At 64.5% G+C, this 19,064-nt stretch overlaps 1 protein-coding gene across 1 annotated transcript; it reads left to right on the top strand.

Moving 5' to 3' along the window:
- The first annotated feature begins 1,666 nt into the window (after positions 1-1,666).
- SLC17A9 (solute carrier family 17 member 9) lies at positions 1,667-14,945 on the top strand. Its single transcript, XM_047770668.1, has 13 exons — positions 1,667-1,840; positions 6,668-6,865; positions 7,161-7,300; positions 9,044-9,143; positions 10,468-10,598; positions 11,059-11,155; positions 11,341-11,437; positions 11,856-11,943; positions 12,364-12,398; positions 12,761-12,876; positions 14,071-14,126; positions 14,255-14,284; positions 14,661-14,945. Exons 1-13 carry the CDS (start codon positions 1,782-1,784, stop codon positions 14,822-14,824), a joined length of 1,311 nt encoding a protein of 436 aa, XP_047626624.1. The 5' UTR covers positions 1,667-1,781; the 3' UTR covers positions 14,825-14,945.
- The last annotated feature ends 4,119 nt before the right edge of the window (positions 14,946-19,064 follow it).

The following is a 19,064-nucleotide window of genomic DNA, read 5'->3' as shown; positions in this document are numbered from 1 at the left end:
GGACAGGGATGTGGGGAAGTGACAAATGTCCACCATGACGTAGTTCCAGGTCTTTAGACAGAATCGTGGAAGAGCCTTGGGCGGCAGATGCGAAGGGAACTGCCCGAGGCAGGGGAGCTGTGCGGTGCTCACCTGCCCGCCTCGGCTGTGGGCTGTTTGGGGGATGAGCCGTCCCCGCCGTCTCTCTGGTCCCTGGAGCATCGTGTGGAGCACAGAAGGGCGGAATGAAGGGTCGGCGTGTACGAGCTCGGCGCGAGGCCCTGGGGCACCGCAGAGGCCCGGCCTGGGGAGGACACAGACGGAGCTGGAGGGAGTGGAAGGGGGGCCCAGGGTGTAGGGTGTCTTAGGTTCTGGTAGGAGGGGCTCCTATGTGCGGGGGGCTGAGTCGGCCAGGGTGCTGTGTGGAGGGCAGGCAGAAGTGGGTCAGAGGCGGGTTGTGGGCGTGAGAGGTGGCAGCTGGGTGAAGCAGACCTGGCCAGAAGCCCACTCGCCGTGGCCGTCCCAACCTTTGCAGCCCCTCCACCCTGGCTGTGCCTGCCACATGGGCCAGGCCACTGTGCCCTGGAGCAGGAGGGTCCGTGGGACCCAGTGCACAGGGCCTGGCAGGCGACTGAACCCAGAAGGTTTTTTTTTTTTTTTGTCTTTTTGCTATTTCTTTGGGCCGCTCCCGTAGCACATGGAGGTTCCCAGGCTAGGGGTCCAATTGGAGCTGTAGCCACTGGCCTACACCAGAGCCACAGCAACGCGGGATCCGAGCCACGTCTACAACCCACACCACAGCTCACGGCAACACCGGATCCTTAACCCACTGAGCAAGGGCAGGGACCGAACCCGCAACCTCATGGTTCCTAGTCGGATTCGTTAACCATTGCGCCACGACGGGAACTCCAGAAGGTCTTTTTTTGTTTTTTGGGTTTTTTTTTTTTTGCTTTTTAGGGGCACGTCCACGACATGTGGAGGTTCCCTAGCTAGGGGTTGAATCCCACCTGTAGCTGCCGGCCTACACCACAGCCACAGCAACGCGGGATCCGAGCTGCGTCTGTGACCTACACCACAGCTAATGGCAATGCCGGATCCTTAACCCCCTGAGCAAGGCCAGGGATCAAACCCGCAACCTCATGGTTCCTAGTCAGATTCGTTTCCACTGTGCCGCATCAGGAACTCCCCAGAAGGTCGCCGTGAAGGGCTCAGGCCCCTGGTTGAGCACAGGCTGCCTAGCTTCCTTGGGCTGGTCCAGGGGCAAGGCGGAGCCCACCTGCCGAGCGAGGTCTGCTTTAGAAACGGGCTGCCCCCGGAGTCGGCTGCCCTCGCGGGGGGGAAGGAGACCCTCCCACCTGAAGCCTCCGCAGCCCCATGAGCGGAGGACCCCCGCGCCCGCGGGCTGTGCGCAGGGCACGCAGGCTCCCCGCCCAGCAGCGCGGTGGAGCCAGGCTCCCCGCCGGCGCAGCCCCGCCCGAGCCCCATCCTTCCTGGGCCGGCAGCGGAGCGCCCGCGACGTTCCGGACGCCAGAGCCGCGGGGCCGAAGCCAGGCGGCGCGAGGGTCCCACCCGCCCGCGGGCCCGCGAGGCCCGGCCTCCCCGACGGACGTGAACGGGGCGGGGACCTGAGCTGCGCGCCCCGCCCGCCCGCCGCGGTGGCCGTCCGGGGGCGACACGTCCTGGGAGCGCGCCGGACGGAAGCGCCGCTGGGACTGACACGTGGACTTGGGCGGCGCTGCCCGGTGGGTCGGCCGGGCGCGAGCGGGGCCCCGGACACGCCGCGCCCGCGCCGTCCGCGCCCGATGCAGCCGCCCGCGGACGAGGCCCGCAGGGACGGGGCCGAGGACGCCCAGTGGTCCAGGTGGGGCCGCGCGGGGCTGGAGCGGCGGTCAGGGGACGGGCGGGCGTCCGGGGGGCGCGCACCTCCGGGCCGCGTCGCCGGCGGGGGGGGGGGGGGGCGGGACACTCCTCCCTTCCACTGGGTCGCAGGGCAGGAAGGGTCCCCTGAGCGTGCTCTCCTGGCCGGGGTCTGGGGGCGTTGCAGGGAGGTCTGCGGGGGCGGGGGCGGGGGCGTGTTCTGGGCAGCGCAGAGGGAGCTGCCCGGTAGGACCATACACATCTGCCACCCAGGCCCCCTGTGACCACCCACCTGAGGGCCACCTGTAGCTGCAGGGCAGTCACTGGGCTGGTGGGGGCCACACCCTGGAACCTGGGGCAGATGGCTGCCTCCTGCCATTAAGGGCCAGCCGGTCGATGGGAACCAGGGCCCCATGGGGGTGTCAGTGGTGGGGGAGAAAGAGCCCAGGCAGGTCGCCACTGCTTGTCCTGGTGTTTCCACCACCTGCTGCCACGTGCAGGGGGCCTTGGGACAGGGGCTTGGCTCGTGAATGTGACTCACGAGAACTCAAACCCCCGAGGAGCCCCCACACCACCCACTTGGGGCTCAGCGGTCCCTTGGGTTCTGTGGGCTGAGGCCCCTCTTCAAGCCAGAGGACCCCAGGCCTGAAGTCAGGCCCTGTGAGTCCAGCTCCTAGTCTTCAGGGAGCCGGCTGTCCGGGGCCTTCCCCTGCCCTGCAGGAAAGCCCCAAGGGGCAGCCCCGGAGGCTGGGCAGAGAAGCAGGCAAAGCCGGCGGGGGTCAGGTCACAAGAAGCCCTCCGAAGCCAGAGGCTCTGCGAGGCGGGGCAGGGCACGGTGACCTGGGGGAGAGCTCAGATCCCAGCAGCGGTCTCCTTGCCTGGTGCCTGTGGGTGCGGGAGGGTGGCACAGGGGTGTGCCGGGGCCAGGGAGCGCCCTGCCGCCTGCCTCCACTCACTTCCTCCCACCCCCCCCTGTCGGTTGCCAAGGCCAGGCACTACCCTGACCCAGGTGGCAGGCGGGCTTTGCAGCCAGCTAGGCGGAGAGAGCTGGGGCCTCAGCAGTCCCCCCTCGCAGGCTGCGATCTAATGGACCTGGCTGCCTTTGCCTCCACGCCCAGTTTAGGAAGGCGCCCTGGCAGACGGGGGCCCGGGGGGGTGGGGCTCGGCGGGAAAAGGCTGTTCACACCCCCGAGTGGACCATGGTCATGAGAATTGTCACAAGTGCTCCTGTGTGTGGCTGCTGCCTGGGTGCCCCCTGCGCGGACAACCGCGGAGGCGCAGGCAGCCGGCCACCTTGGCCCCCAGCGCTTTCCCTGGCGGCCGCCCCCTGCCCTCGGCACTGGCGCATTTCCCTTTTTTGAATGGAGGGGCCATGTGACCTCCTGTTTGCTCAGCCGTGGATGCATCTCAGGGGCCGTTTGCAGGAGGCAGAAGGTTCTAGAAAGTTTGCAGGAAGCATCCTGAAGAGCTGGGGCACAGACCTGGGACTTGGGTCCCACCAGAGTGGGCAGGATTAGCTCTTCAGGCCTTTCGTGGCCCATCCTGCCGTGACCGACCATCTGTGCTCCTACTGGATTCTGGGTCTGGTGTTCTAATCCGCACGCTGGCAGCTGGCCGTGTCCGGGTTGCCCCCCTCTAGCCAGACTTGCTTGTTCTCTGTCCCCAGAAGCTGTGGAGGACAACCCTTTGCCTGCCTGGCTGGCAGTGCCTGCCAGCTCAGGGACAGGGCTGCAGGGGCCTCCAGGGCCCCGGGAGGAAGTGCACAAACCCTGGCTCCCCACAGCCCCCAAGGAAAGCTGCCAGCACCTTAAGCCCAGGGCGACTGGTTGCCTGGAAGCTCATGGGCCTCTCTGGACCTCCCAGGGCCATAAGGAGGCTGGGGGTGGGGGGACAGCACTGTATTCTGAGGACCTGCCAGCCTTCCCCTGTTTCTACCTGGACGTCTCACCCAGAGAGCAAACAGCCAGGCTCTCGGGTGACAGCGCAGGGCACCTGCGGGAGGGGAGGGGGGCCCAGGGCGTGGTCCCGTCTGCAAGCAGGTGACCCTTGGTGGCCTCAACCACAGAAAGGAATGCATCTCCCTTTAAAGGCACCGGGGCTGTTCCTGGGAAGTCAAAGCTTTGCTCTCCAGCCCCCACCACTCGCCTTGGCACCAGATGGTAAAAACCAGCCCTTGCTCATATGCCTGCCTTGGGCTCTCCTGGATGGTGCCTGAGGCCACGGCAGTGCAGTCCTGTGGGGCCTGGCGGCTCGGCTGAGGTGGGCTGGGGGCCGGCTGGCCTGCCTCTCATGTGCACCGTGGACTGCGCCTCACCCTCGGCCCCGAGGGAGTGTTTGCCGAGAGGGAGCAGCGTCCCCCCAAAGGCCTGCAGCGCCCAGCTCGGAAACCAGGGTGAGGGGGTGGATTGCGGCCGTCATTTCCCGGGGAAGATGGGCTGCCTGGGACCTTGTGGGCCTCATAGATTCCCCCCGCCCCAAGCTCAGGCTTTGGTTCTATAAAGAAAACTAGCACTGGGGTCCACCAGGCCCAGGGAGGGTTGGTGAGCTGGGCCAGGGGGTCCCACCCCTCCCTCCACCTTGACCTCTCAGGCAGAGGCCCCAAGAGCCATCTCATCTGCCACGGCACCTCCGTTCCCATCATCCTGGCTTCCCCGTCACCCCGGTGGCATTTTAGGAAGCAGGAAGCAGGCCCAGGTGTGATGGCCAGGGTGCCTTCCCCAGTCAGTGAGGGTCACTGGGCATTTCCAAGGGGGGCCCCCTCTTCAGCCTCAGTGGAGGCCCTGTCAGGCTTCTGCACCTGCAGACCCATGGGTCTTCCTGGCTCAGCTGCTGCCCGCTGGACCCGTATAGGAGGTTCTAGTGTAGGAAGCAGGCGGTCACAGCGAGGGTTCTGGAGCCCCGCCCACGGTGACCGCGTGGCGCCTAGTGACCAGCTACCAGCTTGAAATCCATGGTCGAGTGCAGCCTCTTTTGTGCACTTGGGAAGCCGGGCCCCATGGGAGGGCAGGGCTCCCCTGAGTCATACCAGGGCCCAGAACAGCACCCAAGACTCTCCTCCCGGAGAGCTGGTCAACGCCTCCGACCACACACTCCGTCAAGGGCCGGGTAGCGTTTTGGGCAGTGATTCCCAAACTCTGAGCCAGGCACTGGCCCGCACACACGGATCCGTCTGGGGATGGCAGGCTGGGCTCCTTTGCCCCAAAACCCACGCGTGACGGGAGCTCCCGTTGTGGCTCAGAGGGCTAAGAACCCGAGTAATATCCATGAGGGTGTGGATTTGATCCCTGGCCTCACTCAGTGGGTTAAGGATCCAGCGCTGCCCTGAGCTGTGGTGTAGGTTGCTGACGCGGCTCGGAGCCTGCATTGCTGTGGCTGCGGTGTAGACCGGCAGCTGTAGCTCCTAGGAACTTCCATGCGCCGCAGGTGCGACTCTGAAACGTCAACATAAATAAAGGCGTTCTCTGATGGCCTGGTGGTTAAGGATTCAGCCTCGCCACTGCTGTGGCTCGGGCTCGCTCCCTGCCCTGGGAACGCCCACATGCCGCCACGGGCACAGCCGTAAAAAAGAAAGAAACACAGCAGGATAGGCAGCGTTTCTGGAGCGCGGGGACGCAGGTTCCACCCCCAGCCCGGCACAGTGGGCTTCAGGATCCAGCGTTACCGAAGCTGCAGCGTCGGTCGCAACCGCAGCTCAGGCCCTGGCCTGGGAACTTCCTGTGCTGCGGGGCAGCCAAAAAGGGAAATAAACAAAACCCCAGAGCTATGCTCTTGAGCCTGGAGTCAGCTGCCTCCTCCTTGGGGGCAGCAACAGGAGAGGGTGTGGCCTGGGGGGCCCGTGGGGCCTTAGTAGCTAAGATCTGGGGTGGTCGCGTCCCCCGCTTGCTCCTGGGGGTAAAGTACCCTGCAGTTTGCTGAGGGGGGAGTGGCCTGTGCAGAGGGCCAGGCAGGAGGACCTGGACACTGATGCCAGGGCTCCCCCAGGCCAGTCAGTGGCTCCTGTTGGGGCACCGGGAGCCGGCGGGTCACCGTGCCATTTACTGACCTGTGAGGGAGGCCAGTGTCGGGGGCCAAGCCCCTCTGCTCGGGGGCCTCATTCTGCATTTTCCCCCAGACGTGGTGGCTGCCGTGGCTCCGGGTGGTGGCAGCCGTGACAAGGTCCAGGGGCTCCTTCCTGCTCCCAAACTTTCTCACAGCGCCAGGGTCAGGGGTCCAGCCTGCTGGAGGAGGGCGCTGCCGTGGGGCCCCGCCCTGCTGCCGGCCCAGGGCCTGCCCCGGAGATAACGGATGGACAGACAGACCGATGGGCCCACTTAGCCAGTTCCTGGGAGTGTGCTGCCCGCTGGCTCAGAGCCACTTCAGGCGTGAGGCCGCCCTCACCCTCGGGCTCCAGGCCTCATTCTCCCTGGAGGCATCCAGGCGAGAGCTCCCCCCACCCCGGTGATCCTGGCCTCATGCTGGTCTGTCCCCCGCCCCAGTCGGCCTGCAGCCTGAGCCCGGAGGGGCCGGCCGGCGGGAGACCTGCCCACGTGTCCACAGATGGAGTCCGAGCTTCCTCTCGCCTGCCCGCCGGCCCTTGGCATAGCTTGGCGGGTTCCTGGCTGCCGGCTTCTGCCCAGCTGCCTTCTTGGGCCCCAGGTCCTGGGAGCAGCACCTCCCCAACCGCTCTTTATTCCACCTGCCACGGCAGCCATCCGGGCATCCCCATGTTGCTGCTCGAGCGCCATTTCTGCCTGTTTCTCCTGGGAGTCAGCAGACACGGATGTTGGCACGGTGGCCGCCGTGCAGAGGGTCGGCCTCCCCCAGGCCTGACCAGGCCCCTTCACCCCTGCAGGCCCGAGGGCCAGGTATGGACAGGGACCCTGCTGCTGGGCACGTGCCTGCTGTACTGCGCCCGCGTCAGCATGCCCGTCTGCGCCGCTGCCATGAGCCAGGACTTCGGCTGGAACAAGAAAGAGGCTGGCGTCGTGCTCAGCAGCTTCTTCTGGGGCTACTGCCTGACCCAGGTGGTGGGCGGCCACCTGGGGGACAGGTAATCCCGCCGGGGGGGGGGGCTGCTCCTGGGGAGGGGGCTCCAGGAAGTGAAGCGGGGAGGCCCGAGGTGCACGTCGGGGACACTGGGCCGGCACTGGTGGGGCTTAGGGTACCTGGCTGCCTAGGGAGCGCCCGGCTTCCACGGAGGCAGCTCTGGGGCCGAAGGGGACAGCTGGCCCCTCCTCTGCAGAGGGGACGTGGCTGCGGCGCCCCCCCCCCCAGAGTGCTGCTCCAAGCGAGGGGTGGCGCCGGGCCGCGCAGCTCCCCGTAGCCGCCCTCCCGTCGCTGTGCAGGATCGGGGGGGAGAAGGTCATCCTGCTGTCGGCCTCCGCCTGGGGCTTCATCACCGCCGCCACCCCGCTGCTCGCCCACCTGGGCAGCGCCCACCTGGCCTTCATGACCTTCTCTCGCATCCTCACGGGCTTGCTCCAAGGTAAGGGGCACGCGGGGGGCTGCCCTCACGCTGCCGGCATGCCACCTCCGGCCCCAGGCCTGGCAGAGCCGGGGGCGGGTGGGTGGGCGTGTGCCTGTGTGCACGGGTGCGTGTTCAGGGGGGTTCCCGTGTGCACGCATGTGTGTCCTCACGTGTGGCCCTGGGTGTGCTGTGCCTCAACCTGTGCCTCGAATGAATGACAGCAAGTGTGTCAGCACCTCAGCGCTGTTGCCGATGAGGGCCCCTCCCCCGCGGTGGGTCAGCTGGGGCCAGGCGGCCGCGAGGACCGGCCCTGCTGGTGGGCTGCCGGCTCTTGGCTGCACTTCCCTGTGCTCCGAAGCCCTGGCACCTGAGCACCTTCTGGGGTCACATGTCCTCCCCCGCCAGGGGTCTGGTGCAGCCAGGTGGCCATGTGGTACCGTCAGCTCTGCCGGTCACACGGTGGGGTCTTGCCAAGTTTGTGTGTGCAGCCGGTCAGAGGCCATGGCCCCCGCTGGCCAGCCAGCAGACTGAGAGGTGCCAGCTTTCCCAAGACCTCGGCTCCCATGTTTTGGCGGTATTAGACTTATGGAGGGAGCCCCCAAATGTCACCCCGGAGCGCTGGTGGCAGGGGCCCATGGCCCACCCTCCAGGGAGGGGGGAGCTTCCGAGCTCCTGCCTGCACCCTCCCCTGGACGTGACCCCTCCTGACCTCAGGTCCCCGTTCCCAGGGCCCGCGTAGGGCGTGGGCCTGCCTCCATCCCATATCCTGGGGCCGCAGTTGTCCCAGGAGTGGCCTTCCTGTTTCCTGATCGGCTACACCTGTCTGACCCACGGGTGCTCCAGGGGCACCGGGGGTCCAGCACCTGCCCTCCTTCAGACTCACCACGTGCTCCCCACGTGGCTGTGGCTGGTGCTCTGCCCTGCAGGCGAAGTTCCCAGGACGGAGCCATGTGACGCCGGGCTGGGGGTGGCCCGCTGGGTACCCAGCTAAGTGGCTCTCTGCGCGGCCGTCTCTCCCCACCCTCCTGGGAGCCAGAGGGACTTCTCTGTGTGGCCAGCCTATGGCCCGTTACAGGGCCAGACTGGGGCTCAAGGAGCAGTTTCACCCCGGGCGACAGGCTCTTGGTGTGGCCGTGGGAAGCTGGTCACCAGGCCGTGTCCCCGTGCCCTGGCTTCTGAGCTTCCCCCAGGCGCTTCAGAGGAAACCACAGTGTAACAGGCAGGACTGCAGTCCCCTGTGCAGGTTTTTTTTTTAATTCCATTTTGAAATAATTATAGATTCACAGGAAGTTGCAGTAAACAGTGCAGGGAGGTCCCCAGCTCCCTGCCCCCTCCCTGTGGTGACATCTCAAGTAGCTGCAGGGCAGTGTCGCACCCCGGACCTGGCTGTGTGATCCCACAGGGCTGTTCAGGTCTCACTGGATGTAAGCACACCACGTGTGTGAGCGTGTGTGAGTGTGTGAGTTTGTGTGTGTGCACTTGCCACGCTGGATGCTGCGTGTCGGTGCCAGGACTGGCTCTGGGAGCCAGAGCAGAAGTCCCCCCGCAGCTGTCCTGGTGGCAGGACCTTGAGTGAGCCCCCCCCCCCGCATGTCTCCTCAGCGCTGCGGGTGCCTGGGGGTGACATGGAGAAAGGACAGCGAGACTTAGATCATCCCCGCTGCCCCTCCACACCGTCCCCTAGAGCCACCCCCGCCCCCTCCCCCTGCTGGCCGCCTGGGCACACAGCCGCCCCCAGCCCTGCCCTCTCTACCTGTTCAGGGGTTTACTTCCCTGCGCTGACCAGCCTGCTGTCGCAGAAGGTGCGGGAGAGCGAGCGAGCTTTCACCTACAGCACTGTGGGGGCCGGCTCCCAGTTCGGGTGAGTCTCGGCTGTCTGGCAGAGCAGCCCCGGGGGGTCCCAGGGGAGAGGCAGGCCGCGTGCACGTCTGCGACAGGGTGGCACAGGTCTGGAGACCACGGTGGGCCCCGCGCTCGGGAGGCATTGGCTGCCGCCCCCCCCCCCCCGCCCCCATCTCTGTGCAGAGCGCTTCTTGACCTGAGTTCCGTGTCCTGGGGGCCAGAGGCAGGTGCCGCTTGGGGGCTCTGGCCCATGGGCTGGCATCCCTCTCCCTTTCACCTCTGCCGATGGACTGGATGGGGGGTCCATCCCGATGGGAGAGGTGGCCTGTGATCGGCGTGGAGGGCATCCGCCGTGTCCAGAGCTGAAAACCTGTGCCCCTCGTCCCTGTCCCCCCCAAGCTCCAGACCCTCCCTGGGGAGGCTGCGCTGGGGTGGGAAGGACGTCCCGCTGTCCTCTGAGCTTCACGCCCCCTGGCTCAGGGCCCTCACTTCACTGCTGCCCAGGTCTAGGCAAGAATGTGGAGGGGCCGGGAGCAGCCCCAGCGGACAGCCGGGGCGCCCTTGGCACTGTGAATTTCAGGGGAGCCACGTGGGGTGTCCTCACACCCGCAAAGGTCGTTGTGGATCTGCAGTCCCAGTTTCCCTGGGGGTGGGGTGCGGTGGGAGCGCGGGGAGAGACCCGGCCTGGCAGGTGCGGGGGGGCGGCCGGCCCTCCCCAGGCCCCCTGGCCTTGGCGGGGAAGCTTTTCCCCTTCTTTCTCCTTTAACTGTCTCCTGGCCAAGCCCCCGCAGATGGGGCCGCCCCGACCGGACAGGCCAGCCTGCGTGCGGGCGGGAGGAAGGGCCCAGGGGGACCCTGGGAACCGCAGGATCCGCGGGACCTGAGGGGGCTTGGGTCTGGTCTCTCCGTTCTGTCTCGTTCGCTCTGATGCTTGAAGCTAAAAACAGCGCGGAGGTTTTGTTGGTTGTTTCTGCTCTTGGTTTTTTTGGCTGTGCCCGAAGCCGACGGACGTTCCTGGGCCTGGGACGCAAGTCCCACCCCTGCGGGGACAACGCCAGATCCTTAACCGCGAGGCCACCGGGGAACTCTCCTTGGTAGCTTTTTTATTTTAAAAGCATCCACACCACAGTTGTAGGTCAACCTGAAGGCGTAGCAGAGAGGCAGGCACGGCTGCGTGCCTGTGCCCGTGCTAACTCTGGCCCCTTGGCAACGTGAGGCCCCTGAACCCTCCCATCCCCGGTAAACTACACAGAGACCGGCTTCCGGGAGGGCCAGGCGGGGGCCTTGGAGGCGTCCCGTGCCCAGGTGAAGTGGGGGCCCCAGCCGCACCCCTGTTGTTGCAGGACTCTGGTGACGGGGGCCGTGGGCTCCCTGCTCCTGGATTGGTACGGCTGGCCGAGCGTCTTCTACTTCTCGGGTGGGCTCACCCTGCTCTGGGTGTGGTACGTGTACAAGTGCCTGCTGAGCGAGAGAGGTGCGTGCGCCGCCGGGGAGGGTGAGGGCCTGGCACCTGTCCCCTCCACCCGGCACCCGCAGAGCAGGCCAGGGCGCCCGGGGCTGGGCTTTGCCTTCTAGGTGGAGCCTCACAGAAGGCATCCGCTCCCTGAACCCTCAGCCCAGTCATGGCCAAGTCCAGCCTGTGAGCCGCTGAGTGAAGGCTGGCACGAGCAGAGGCAGTTTGCAGTGGCAGAGGCGGCAGCTTCCGGTGGAGGGAGCTGGGATGGGGCCTTGAGGACTTGGGGACAGATGGAGGAAGTTGGCTCAAACTCAACCCAAGCCTGGGTGCCAATGGAGAGGGCAGGACCCCCCCCAACCGCCACCCCCACTGCCGCCCCTGCCCCATGCACAGCCGGGCTGGGGCGGGGGGAACCCTGTGGGAGCAGAGCTGTCCCTGATTTGCACGGCTTTCATGTGGACCTGCCTTGCCCCTTCAGATCTCATCCTGGCCCTGGGTGTCCTGGCGCAGGGCCTGCCCGTGTCCAGACCCACCAAGGTGCCCTGGAGACAGCTCTTCCGAAAGCCTGCGGTTTGGTGAGTGGGGCACAGCGGGCACGGTGGGCATGGCAGGGTTGGGCTTTGGGGCCCTGGGGACCACAGCCAGAGGACGAGCGGCCACACGGGGTGGGCCCCCTCTCAGCTCTGCCCCCCAGGCCCCTGGCCACCTGGAGCAGGGAGGGGGCTGGGGCGTGGATCCTCAGCCTGGTGCCCGCCCCCAGGGCCGCCGTCACCTCCCAGCTCTCTGCCGCTTGCTCCTTCTTCATCCTCCTCTCCTGGCTGCCAACCTTCTTTGAGGAGACCTTCCCCAGCTCCAAGGTGGGTTGGCGGCCCCGCCGTTCCCAGGGTGGGGGCTGGGCACGCATGAGGCCACCAGGTGCAGCTGGAGGGGCCATGCGGGGGCTGTGACGGGGACACGGCTGCCACCTGCCCGTCAGCGCAGCCGGCTCCCCCTCGGCTGCCTGGCCACTCTCCCGGTTCCCAGAACCCCCTGGCCACACACTCCGAGTGGGGCGTGTCCCCCCAGCTCTGTCACACCAGCTGTGAGAGCCTCAAGGGAGGTTCTGCGCCCGGGGAGACGGGGCTAGTGCGCCCACCTCAGCGGGTGGGGGTGAGTTAGGGTCCCGGAGGGCCTGTCCCCTGACGCCCAGCCTGTGGGCGGAGAGCCGCACTGGTCAGTGTGGGTATGGGTGGCCGCCTGGCCACCTCTGAGCCCTGTCCCCCCTGCCGCCTGCAGGGCTGGGTTTTCAACGTGGTGCCCTGGCTGGTGGCCATTCCTGCCAGTTTGCTCAGCGGGCTTCTGTCTGACCACCTCATCAATCAGGGTGAGGTGCAGGGGAGGGCCGGGCAGGGGGCGGGGAGCCACCCCCCGGGGTGCGGATGGAGTCCTGGGAAGAGGCCGAGGACCGGGCTTCCTGCGGGAAATCAGAACAGGTGCAGAAACGCAAAGAGGCACTGGGAGACCGTGGGGCGGCTTGGGCCCACCTGGGCCTCGAACCCTCTCAGAGCACACACACGCGGCAGGGTAGTGCCCTCACCCGCGCCCACACGTGTGGGCACACGCTCACGAAGGCCTGGGATGGCCTCCTCAAGCCCGGCCCGCCCCTCCTCTCCCCGCTCCCTCCCCGCAGCAGGCCGGGTGGGACTCACACCGAGCCGTGGGGGGGTGGATGCGGGGGGCGGGGGGGCAGATCCTGTGGGGGGCAGCGCACAGCGGCCACCGTCCCCCGGCTCCCTCTGTCCAGGTTACAGGACCATCTCCGTACGGAAGTTCATGCAGGTAGGAGGCTCCTCTGACGGGCTGGCTCCCCCTGCACGTCCCTGTTTTGTTCCCACTCTTGTCCCTTAGTCCCCTGACCTCGAAGGGGCCAGGGGAGCCCGGTGGCTGAAGGGCGCTGAGGGTCGGTGCCGGGGCCTGGCTGACCTGAGGCCCCTCCCTGAGCCCCGGTGCCCACTTTAGGGCCGGGTCTGCTCACGTCGAATGGGTCTCTGCTTGGGCTCCGACCAGCTGGTGGTCTTGTCCCCGTGTCCCAGGGACGGCTGCCCACGGACCCTTGTTCAGGGCACCCCAGGTGGCGACGGGGGGGCCCGTGGGCTGACGAGGGTCCATGGTGTCCTCACTGTCTGCCCCTCTCTCTGCAGGTGATGGGCCTTGGCCTGTCCGGCGTTTTCGCCCTGTGTTTGGGTCACACCTCAAGCTTCTGCACGTCTGTGGTCTTTGCATCGGCCTCCATCGGCCTCCAGACCTTCAACCACAGGTGAGGGCCGTGCACTCCGAGCTGCCCGCACCGCCTCCGGGCTCCCGGGTCCCAGGCACGCGGGCAGCCACATGGCTGGGGGGGGCGGTGCGTGGAGGGTGGACCTGCGTGCGCCCCGAGGCGAGGGGCTTGGCGGCATAGAGCCCGCATGGACCAGGGCCATTTGGGAAAAAACCAAACCGGTGCTTGGGGAGGGGCTGGGAGAGGAGACGCTGGTCTCCAGAAGCACCGCGTGAGCCCCGGGGCGCGAGCCCGCCCCGGGCTTGAGCTTCAGGCCTCGGGGCCTGGACGGCCGAAGCCGCAGGCCACGCGTGTGTGTGTGTGTGTGCGTGTGCGTGTGCGTGTGCGTGCGTGTGTTGTGTTTGCTAGTTTCAAGTATACAGCCTTTTGCTTTATGTATATGTGTATTGTTTTTCAGATTTTTTGCGATTTTATGTATATGTGTATTCTTTTTCAGATTTTTCCCCATATAGGTTATCATAAAATGTTGAGTATATTTCCCTATCGTGGAATATATGTATTATATATGTGACAGTGCCATGCAGTCGGCCGTGGTGGATTGTCTGTGTTACACATAGCAGTGTGTATATGTGAATGCCAGATCCTAATTTACCCTCTGCCCACCCCTCCCCTTTGGTAACCATAAGTTTGTTTTCTATGTCCGTGAGTCTGTTTCTGTTTTGGAAGTTCATTTGTACCATTTTGTTAGATTCCATATACAAGTAACATTATATTTTTGTCTTTGTCTGACTTCACTTAGTATGGGAATCTCTAGCTGCTTCCGTGTTGCTGCATATGGCGTGACTTCCTTTTTTATGGCCGAGTAGTATTCCACAGTGTGTGGACCACGCCTCCTTTACCCAGTCCTCTCCCGATGGACAGACGTTCAGGTCGTTTCCACGTCTTGGCTGTTATAACTAGTAGCAGCTTAGCGTTTAATCAGGAAAACAGCAGCGCATCTTGGGAATTGGCAACTTGATGTTATTTCCCGAATCATCCGACAGCAGGTGCCTTTGCAGTCAAGCAAACCCACCTTCCTGCTGTGTTTTGTCCTGGGACTGGGTTCCTGGGCCGGGGTGAGGCCAGACTCCTGGCCAGTGTCCAGGATGCAGGTGCTTGGCGGGCAGACCGCTGGCTCAGCGTGTGGCGGCCACCCTGTGGTCGCTCACCCGCCTCCTTTCCTCTTTCCCACAGTGGCATTTCCGTTAACATTCAGGACCTGGCCCCGTCCTGTGCCGGCTTTCTGTTTGGTGAGGACGCAGCACCTGGGCTGCCCCGGCCTGAGAGCAGCTCACCCCCACCCCCGTGGGCTGCCCCAAGCAGGTCACAAGGGCCTCCTCTGACCCGTCCTTGTGCTCACCCTCTGTCCTGTTCACAGGTGTGGCCAACACAGCTGGGGCCTTGGCAGGTGAGAGGTGGGCTGGGCCCCTGCCTGTGGCTTTCAAGCCCAGAGCTCCCCAGGGTGCCACCTGGCAGCCTCCCATCTCCTGGCAGCCAGCGTCAGCCCCGTGGGGCGGGGGTGGGGGGGTGGGGATGGGGCTGGTTCCCTGCAGGGGTCCCACAGTGTCAGGGCAGAGGGGGTGCCCAGACTCTGTAGCTGGCCCCTGGGAGAACAGTGCCTTATAACAGCCCCCGCCGACCTGGCCCACAGACGTGGGTGAACCCCCAGAGTCCAGCGCCTGGATGACTGACGGGGCCTCTGCCTCGGCCCCCCAGCACCCCCACTGCGCTCAGGGGGTGGGGCTGCCGGTCCCCAGCCTGCCTGACCCCTCCCTCGCGTGCAGGTGTCGTGGGTGTGTGCCTGGGCGGCTACCTCATCGAGACCACGGGCTCCTGGGCGTCTGTGTTCAACCTGGTGGCCGCCGTCAGCAGCCTGGGGCTGTGCATCTTCCTGGTGTTTGGGAAGGCCCAGCGGGTGGACCTGAGCCCCGCCCACGAGGACCTCTAGCGCCCGACCCACCGCCCCCCACCCCGGGCCCTGCCCCCCTGCCCGTGGAGGTCGCACCCTCCTCCAGGGTCGGTGGGACCACGGGGTGCGTGGGTTAGTGCCTTTAGCAGCAGCAGCTTCATCACAGACTGGTCTGCTCCATGTGGGCCGGACATGCCCCACGCGGTCAGCCCGCCCCTGGGGCCTGGGTGTCGCGGGGCCGGGGTCCCTGGCCAGAGTCTCCCCCAAACCTGCTTGGCTCTGCTTCTCAGCACGTGGGGTCGGGTCATGGTCTGTGGTGGGGCCTCCTGTGCACGGCGGGGTGTTTAGCAGCGTCCCTGCCCCCCGCCACCGTTGTGACGGCCAACACTGACATATGACCAAGTGTCCTGGGGGACCTGCCTCCGCCCCCTGGTGGCAACCCCAGCTCTGGGTGAAGTCCGCGGAGACCGCCCTGGTTCTGCCTCTCCAGGCGGCCAGGCCAAGGCAGTTCAGTGGGTGGGTGGGGTGGGACCTTGAGGCCCTTGCCCATCCTTGGGGGCCTGCCCCCGGAGTCCCCTCCCATGGATCCCAGGCCCTGGCAAGGGCACGTGGGGACCCCTCCTGGCCTGGACACGCCCCAGAAACCGTGGCCCCGCCTGTCCTCGAGGTCCTCCTCCCTCCCTGTTGACAAAGAGCGGGCGGCCCTCGCACGAAGTAATGACAGATTTTCAAGACGCACGTGCGGAGGAAAGACGCTCTAAGAACGAGGAAAGTCACCCCAACGCCTTATTTAAGTGACTCAAACTATTTAAAAAGAGGAGCGCTGTGATTCAACACCCTTTTATAAAAGGAATGAACACTTGTTAGAGATTTATTTCACTTGTTCCGGGAACCAGCAAAGTGTCAGACACAGTCAGGGGCGAGTACCCAGAACAGACGCTTTGATCCCCTGGGGACGCCGACACGGGTGGGGGGCGTGGGGGGTGCCTGGCTCCCGCTCCCGCTCCCCACGGGCTCTGTCTGCGCGCCTGACGTCAGGCGCTTCCAGAACGGGACAGCTCGCGATTTCCCACGTCGAGCAAGACGTCCCCCCAAAGACCCCGCACTTGTGGTCAGAGGGGACCCGAAAAGAAGACTGCTGCTCACGAGCGAGTCCGGCCTCTGTCGGTTTGGCCTGAGTGTTGACGGAGGTGCAGCGAGCACGCGAATTCACCGGAAAGGTCTTTCTGTTTGCTCGGCCCGGGTTTTCGAGGGGAGCCTGGAGGGGAGGCTGGGCCGCGCTGTTCTGAGCTGGGAGCCCAGCCCGCGGCGGGCAGCCTTCTCGGGCACAGGACCCAGGGTGCCCTCGAGGCCCTCGGCCAGTACAGCTCAGTGACGGATGCTCCCTTTCTCATCCTCCCCAAACGACACTGAGCCCGTTAAACGCCCAGCCCCTCTTCCCTCTGCCAGACGCCGGCCCCACTGTCTGCCGTCCGCCTCCCGTCTGTGTGGGACCTCCTGGAAACGCCCGTCCTGGCTCACTGGGCCTGTCCCCAGGTTTCATCCACGTGCAGCCTGCCCCAGCATCTCCTTCTTTTTGCTTTTTGCTTTCTAGGGCTGCACCCGCGGCATGTGGAGGTCCCCAGGCTAGGGGTCGAACCAGAGCCACAGCTGCCGGCCTCCACCACAGCCACAGCAACGCCAGTTCCGAGCCACGTCTGCGGCTTACACCACAGCTCATGGCAACACCGTGTCCTTAACCCACTGCCCGGGGCCAGAGATTGAAGCCACATCCTCATGGATGCTAGTCGGCTTTGTTTCCACTGAGCCGCAGCAGGAACTCCTTCTCTTTCATGTTTTAGGTCCTATTGCAGTAGTGTTGATTTACGATGTTGTACCAATTTCTGCCGTACAGCAAATTGCCCCAGTTGTGTGTGTGTGTGTGTGTGTGTGTGTGTGTGTGTGTATACGCATCCCCTTTATTATGTGATTTTCCAGCCTGTCTCTCCCAGGAGACTGGGTGGAGTTCCCTGTGCTGGACAGCAGGACCTCACTGCTGCTCAGTTCTAAATGCAATAGCTGGCGTCGACTGACCCCAAACTCCCAGCCCCTCCCGGTGCCTCCCCCTCCCCCTTGGCAACCGCAAGTCTGTTCTCCATGTCTGGAGTCTGTTTCTGTTTTGTGGATAGGTTCATCTGGGCCCTATTTTATTTTATTTTATTTTTATTTTTTGCTATTTCTTTGGGCTGTTCCCACGGCATATGGAGGTTCCCAGGCTAGGGGTCGAATCGGAGCTGTAGCCACCGGCCTACGCCAGAGCCACAGCCACATGGGATCCGAGCCGCGTCTGCGACCTACACCACGGCTCACGGCAACGCCGGATCCGTCATCCACTGAGCAAGGGCAGGGACCGAACCCTCAACCTCATGGTTCCCAGTCGGATTCGTTAACCACTGCGCCACGACGGGAACTCCTGGGCCCTATTTTAGGTTCCACATAGAAGTGCTATCGTATGGTATTTGTCTTTCTGTTCCGGGCTTACTTCACTTGGTATGAGAACCTCTAGTTGCCTCAGTATTGCGGCCAGTGGCATATTCGTTTCTTCTTTTGTTCGGCTGAGCCGTGTTCCATTGCGTGTATGTCCCACATCTTCTTACCCCACTCCTCCGTCCGTGGACATTTTGGTTGTTTCCACAGCCTGGCTGTTGTGGGTCGTGCTGCTGTGGATGCAGGGGGGCGTGGACCTCTTTGAATTAGAGTTTTGTCTGGAGAGATGCCCAGGAGTGGAGCTGCTGGGGCATGCGGTGGTTCTAGGTTTAGTTTTCTGAGGAACCTCCATGCTGTTCTCCATGGTGGTTGGACCAATGGACCTTCCCACCAACAGTGCAGGAAGTTCCCTTTTCTCCAGCATCTGTTGTTTGTAGACTTGTTAAGAAGAGCCATTCTTTTACTTCTCTCTCTTCCTCCCTCCCTCTGTCTCTCTCTCTCTCTCTTTTTTTTTTTGCTGCCCTGAGGTATATGGAGTTCCTGGGCCAGGGATCAAATCTGAGCCGCAGTTGTGACTGAAACCTCAGCTGTGGCCACGCCGGATCTCAGAACCACTGTGCCCGGCCAGGGATTCAACCTGCATCCCAGCGCTCCCAGGACGCCGCCAATCTCACTGTGCCTCAGCGGGAACTCCAGTGACGGCCGTTCTGACCGGTGTGATGTGGTCGCTGTAGTTCTGATGTGCGTTTCTCTGATAACTAGTGACGCTGAGCAGTCTTCACGTCCTGCTGCCGTCTGCACGCCTGCTTTGGAGAAACGTCTGTTCAGATCTTCTGCCTATTTTTCAGTTGGGTTGTTTGCTGTTGAGTGTCATGAGTTGTTTTTATCGTTTGGAGGTTAAGCCCTTGTCGGTTATATCATTTGCAGCTATCGTTCCCATTCTGTAGGATGTCTTTTCTTTTCTTAAAAAAATCATTGCCTTTGCTGGGCAAAAGCTTGTGAGTTTGTTTAGGTCCCGTTTGTTTATTTTTGCTTTTATTTCTGTTGCCTCGGGAGACCGACCAAAGACGCCATTTGCGCGGGCGAGGTCGGGGACGGTGCTGCCCGTGTTCTCTCCGGGGAGCTGCCGGGTCTTGCCTTGGGTTAGGTCCTTAAGCCACTTGGAGCTGACTTTTGTGCACAGCGAGAGGGCGAGTTCCCGTCTCACTGAGTCCTTCCTCTTGACGCCGTGCGTTGTTTCCTCCTGCGGACGGGTGGTCTCGTTCATCCATCGTCCATCAGCGGACAGCGGGCTGCTTCCACCCTTGGCCGCTGCGAATTGGCGGCTCTGAGCGTGGGTGTGAGAGTGACACCCTTCTCTTGAACCCGCGGCAAGCGGCCAGCTCTCGGGGAGAGTGATCGAGGACGTGGCTCTTCCCACGGGAGCCCCAGCCATCAGGGGCCTCAGCGTCTGAGCCCTGGGGAGGTGCGGGCCCCGGGAGGGGCTGGTGGGTCCTGCTCAGAAAGGGGGTCTGGGGCTCACGTGCAGACTGGGCTCACGCCTGTCGCTGCCTGCAGAGCAGGGCGGGAGGAGCACGGGGCCCACTGTGCCTCCTCCTGTCACTGCCCGTCCTGGTCCTGAGGGGCACCTTGGAGCTGGCTGCGGCCCCCCCCCCGCCCCCCGCCCAAGGCCAGTGTTGGGCACTGGAACGGGCTCCTCGGGTTCTGGGCGGGAGTGTTTGCTGGTGGAGGGAGCAGTTAGCTCCCTCCCGGCCCCGCCATGCGCGTTATCTCCTTGTCGCCAGCGGTCGGGCTCAGCCAGCCTGCGCCCCTG

Source organism: Phacochoerus africanus, chromosome 3 (assembly GCF_016906955.1).
Source record: "Phacochoerus africanus isolate WHEZ1 chromosome 3, ROS_Pafr_v1, whole genome shotgun sequence".
NCBI classification, from domain to species: domain Eukaryota; kingdom Metazoa; phylum Chordata; class Mammalia; order Artiodactyla; family Suidae; genus Phacochoerus; species Phacochoerus africanus.
Note: the sequence above shows the minus strand (reverse complement) of the source record. Positions and strands in the feature narration are given on the sequence as shown.

Coding starts and splice junctions, on each gene's coding strand:
- SLC17A9 (XM_047770668.1), top strand. CDS start 1,782: ATGCAGCCGCCCGCGGACGAGGCCCGCAGGGACGGGGCCGAGGACGCC. Junction 9,144..10,467: donor GGGGCCGGCTCCCAGTTCGG/GTGAGTCTCGGC, acceptor CTGTTGTTGCAG/GACTCTGGTGACGGGGGCCG. Junction 11,944..12,363: donor TGACCACCTCATCAATCAGG/GTGAGGTGCAGG, acceptor CCCTCTGTCCAG/GTTACAGGACCATCTCCGTA.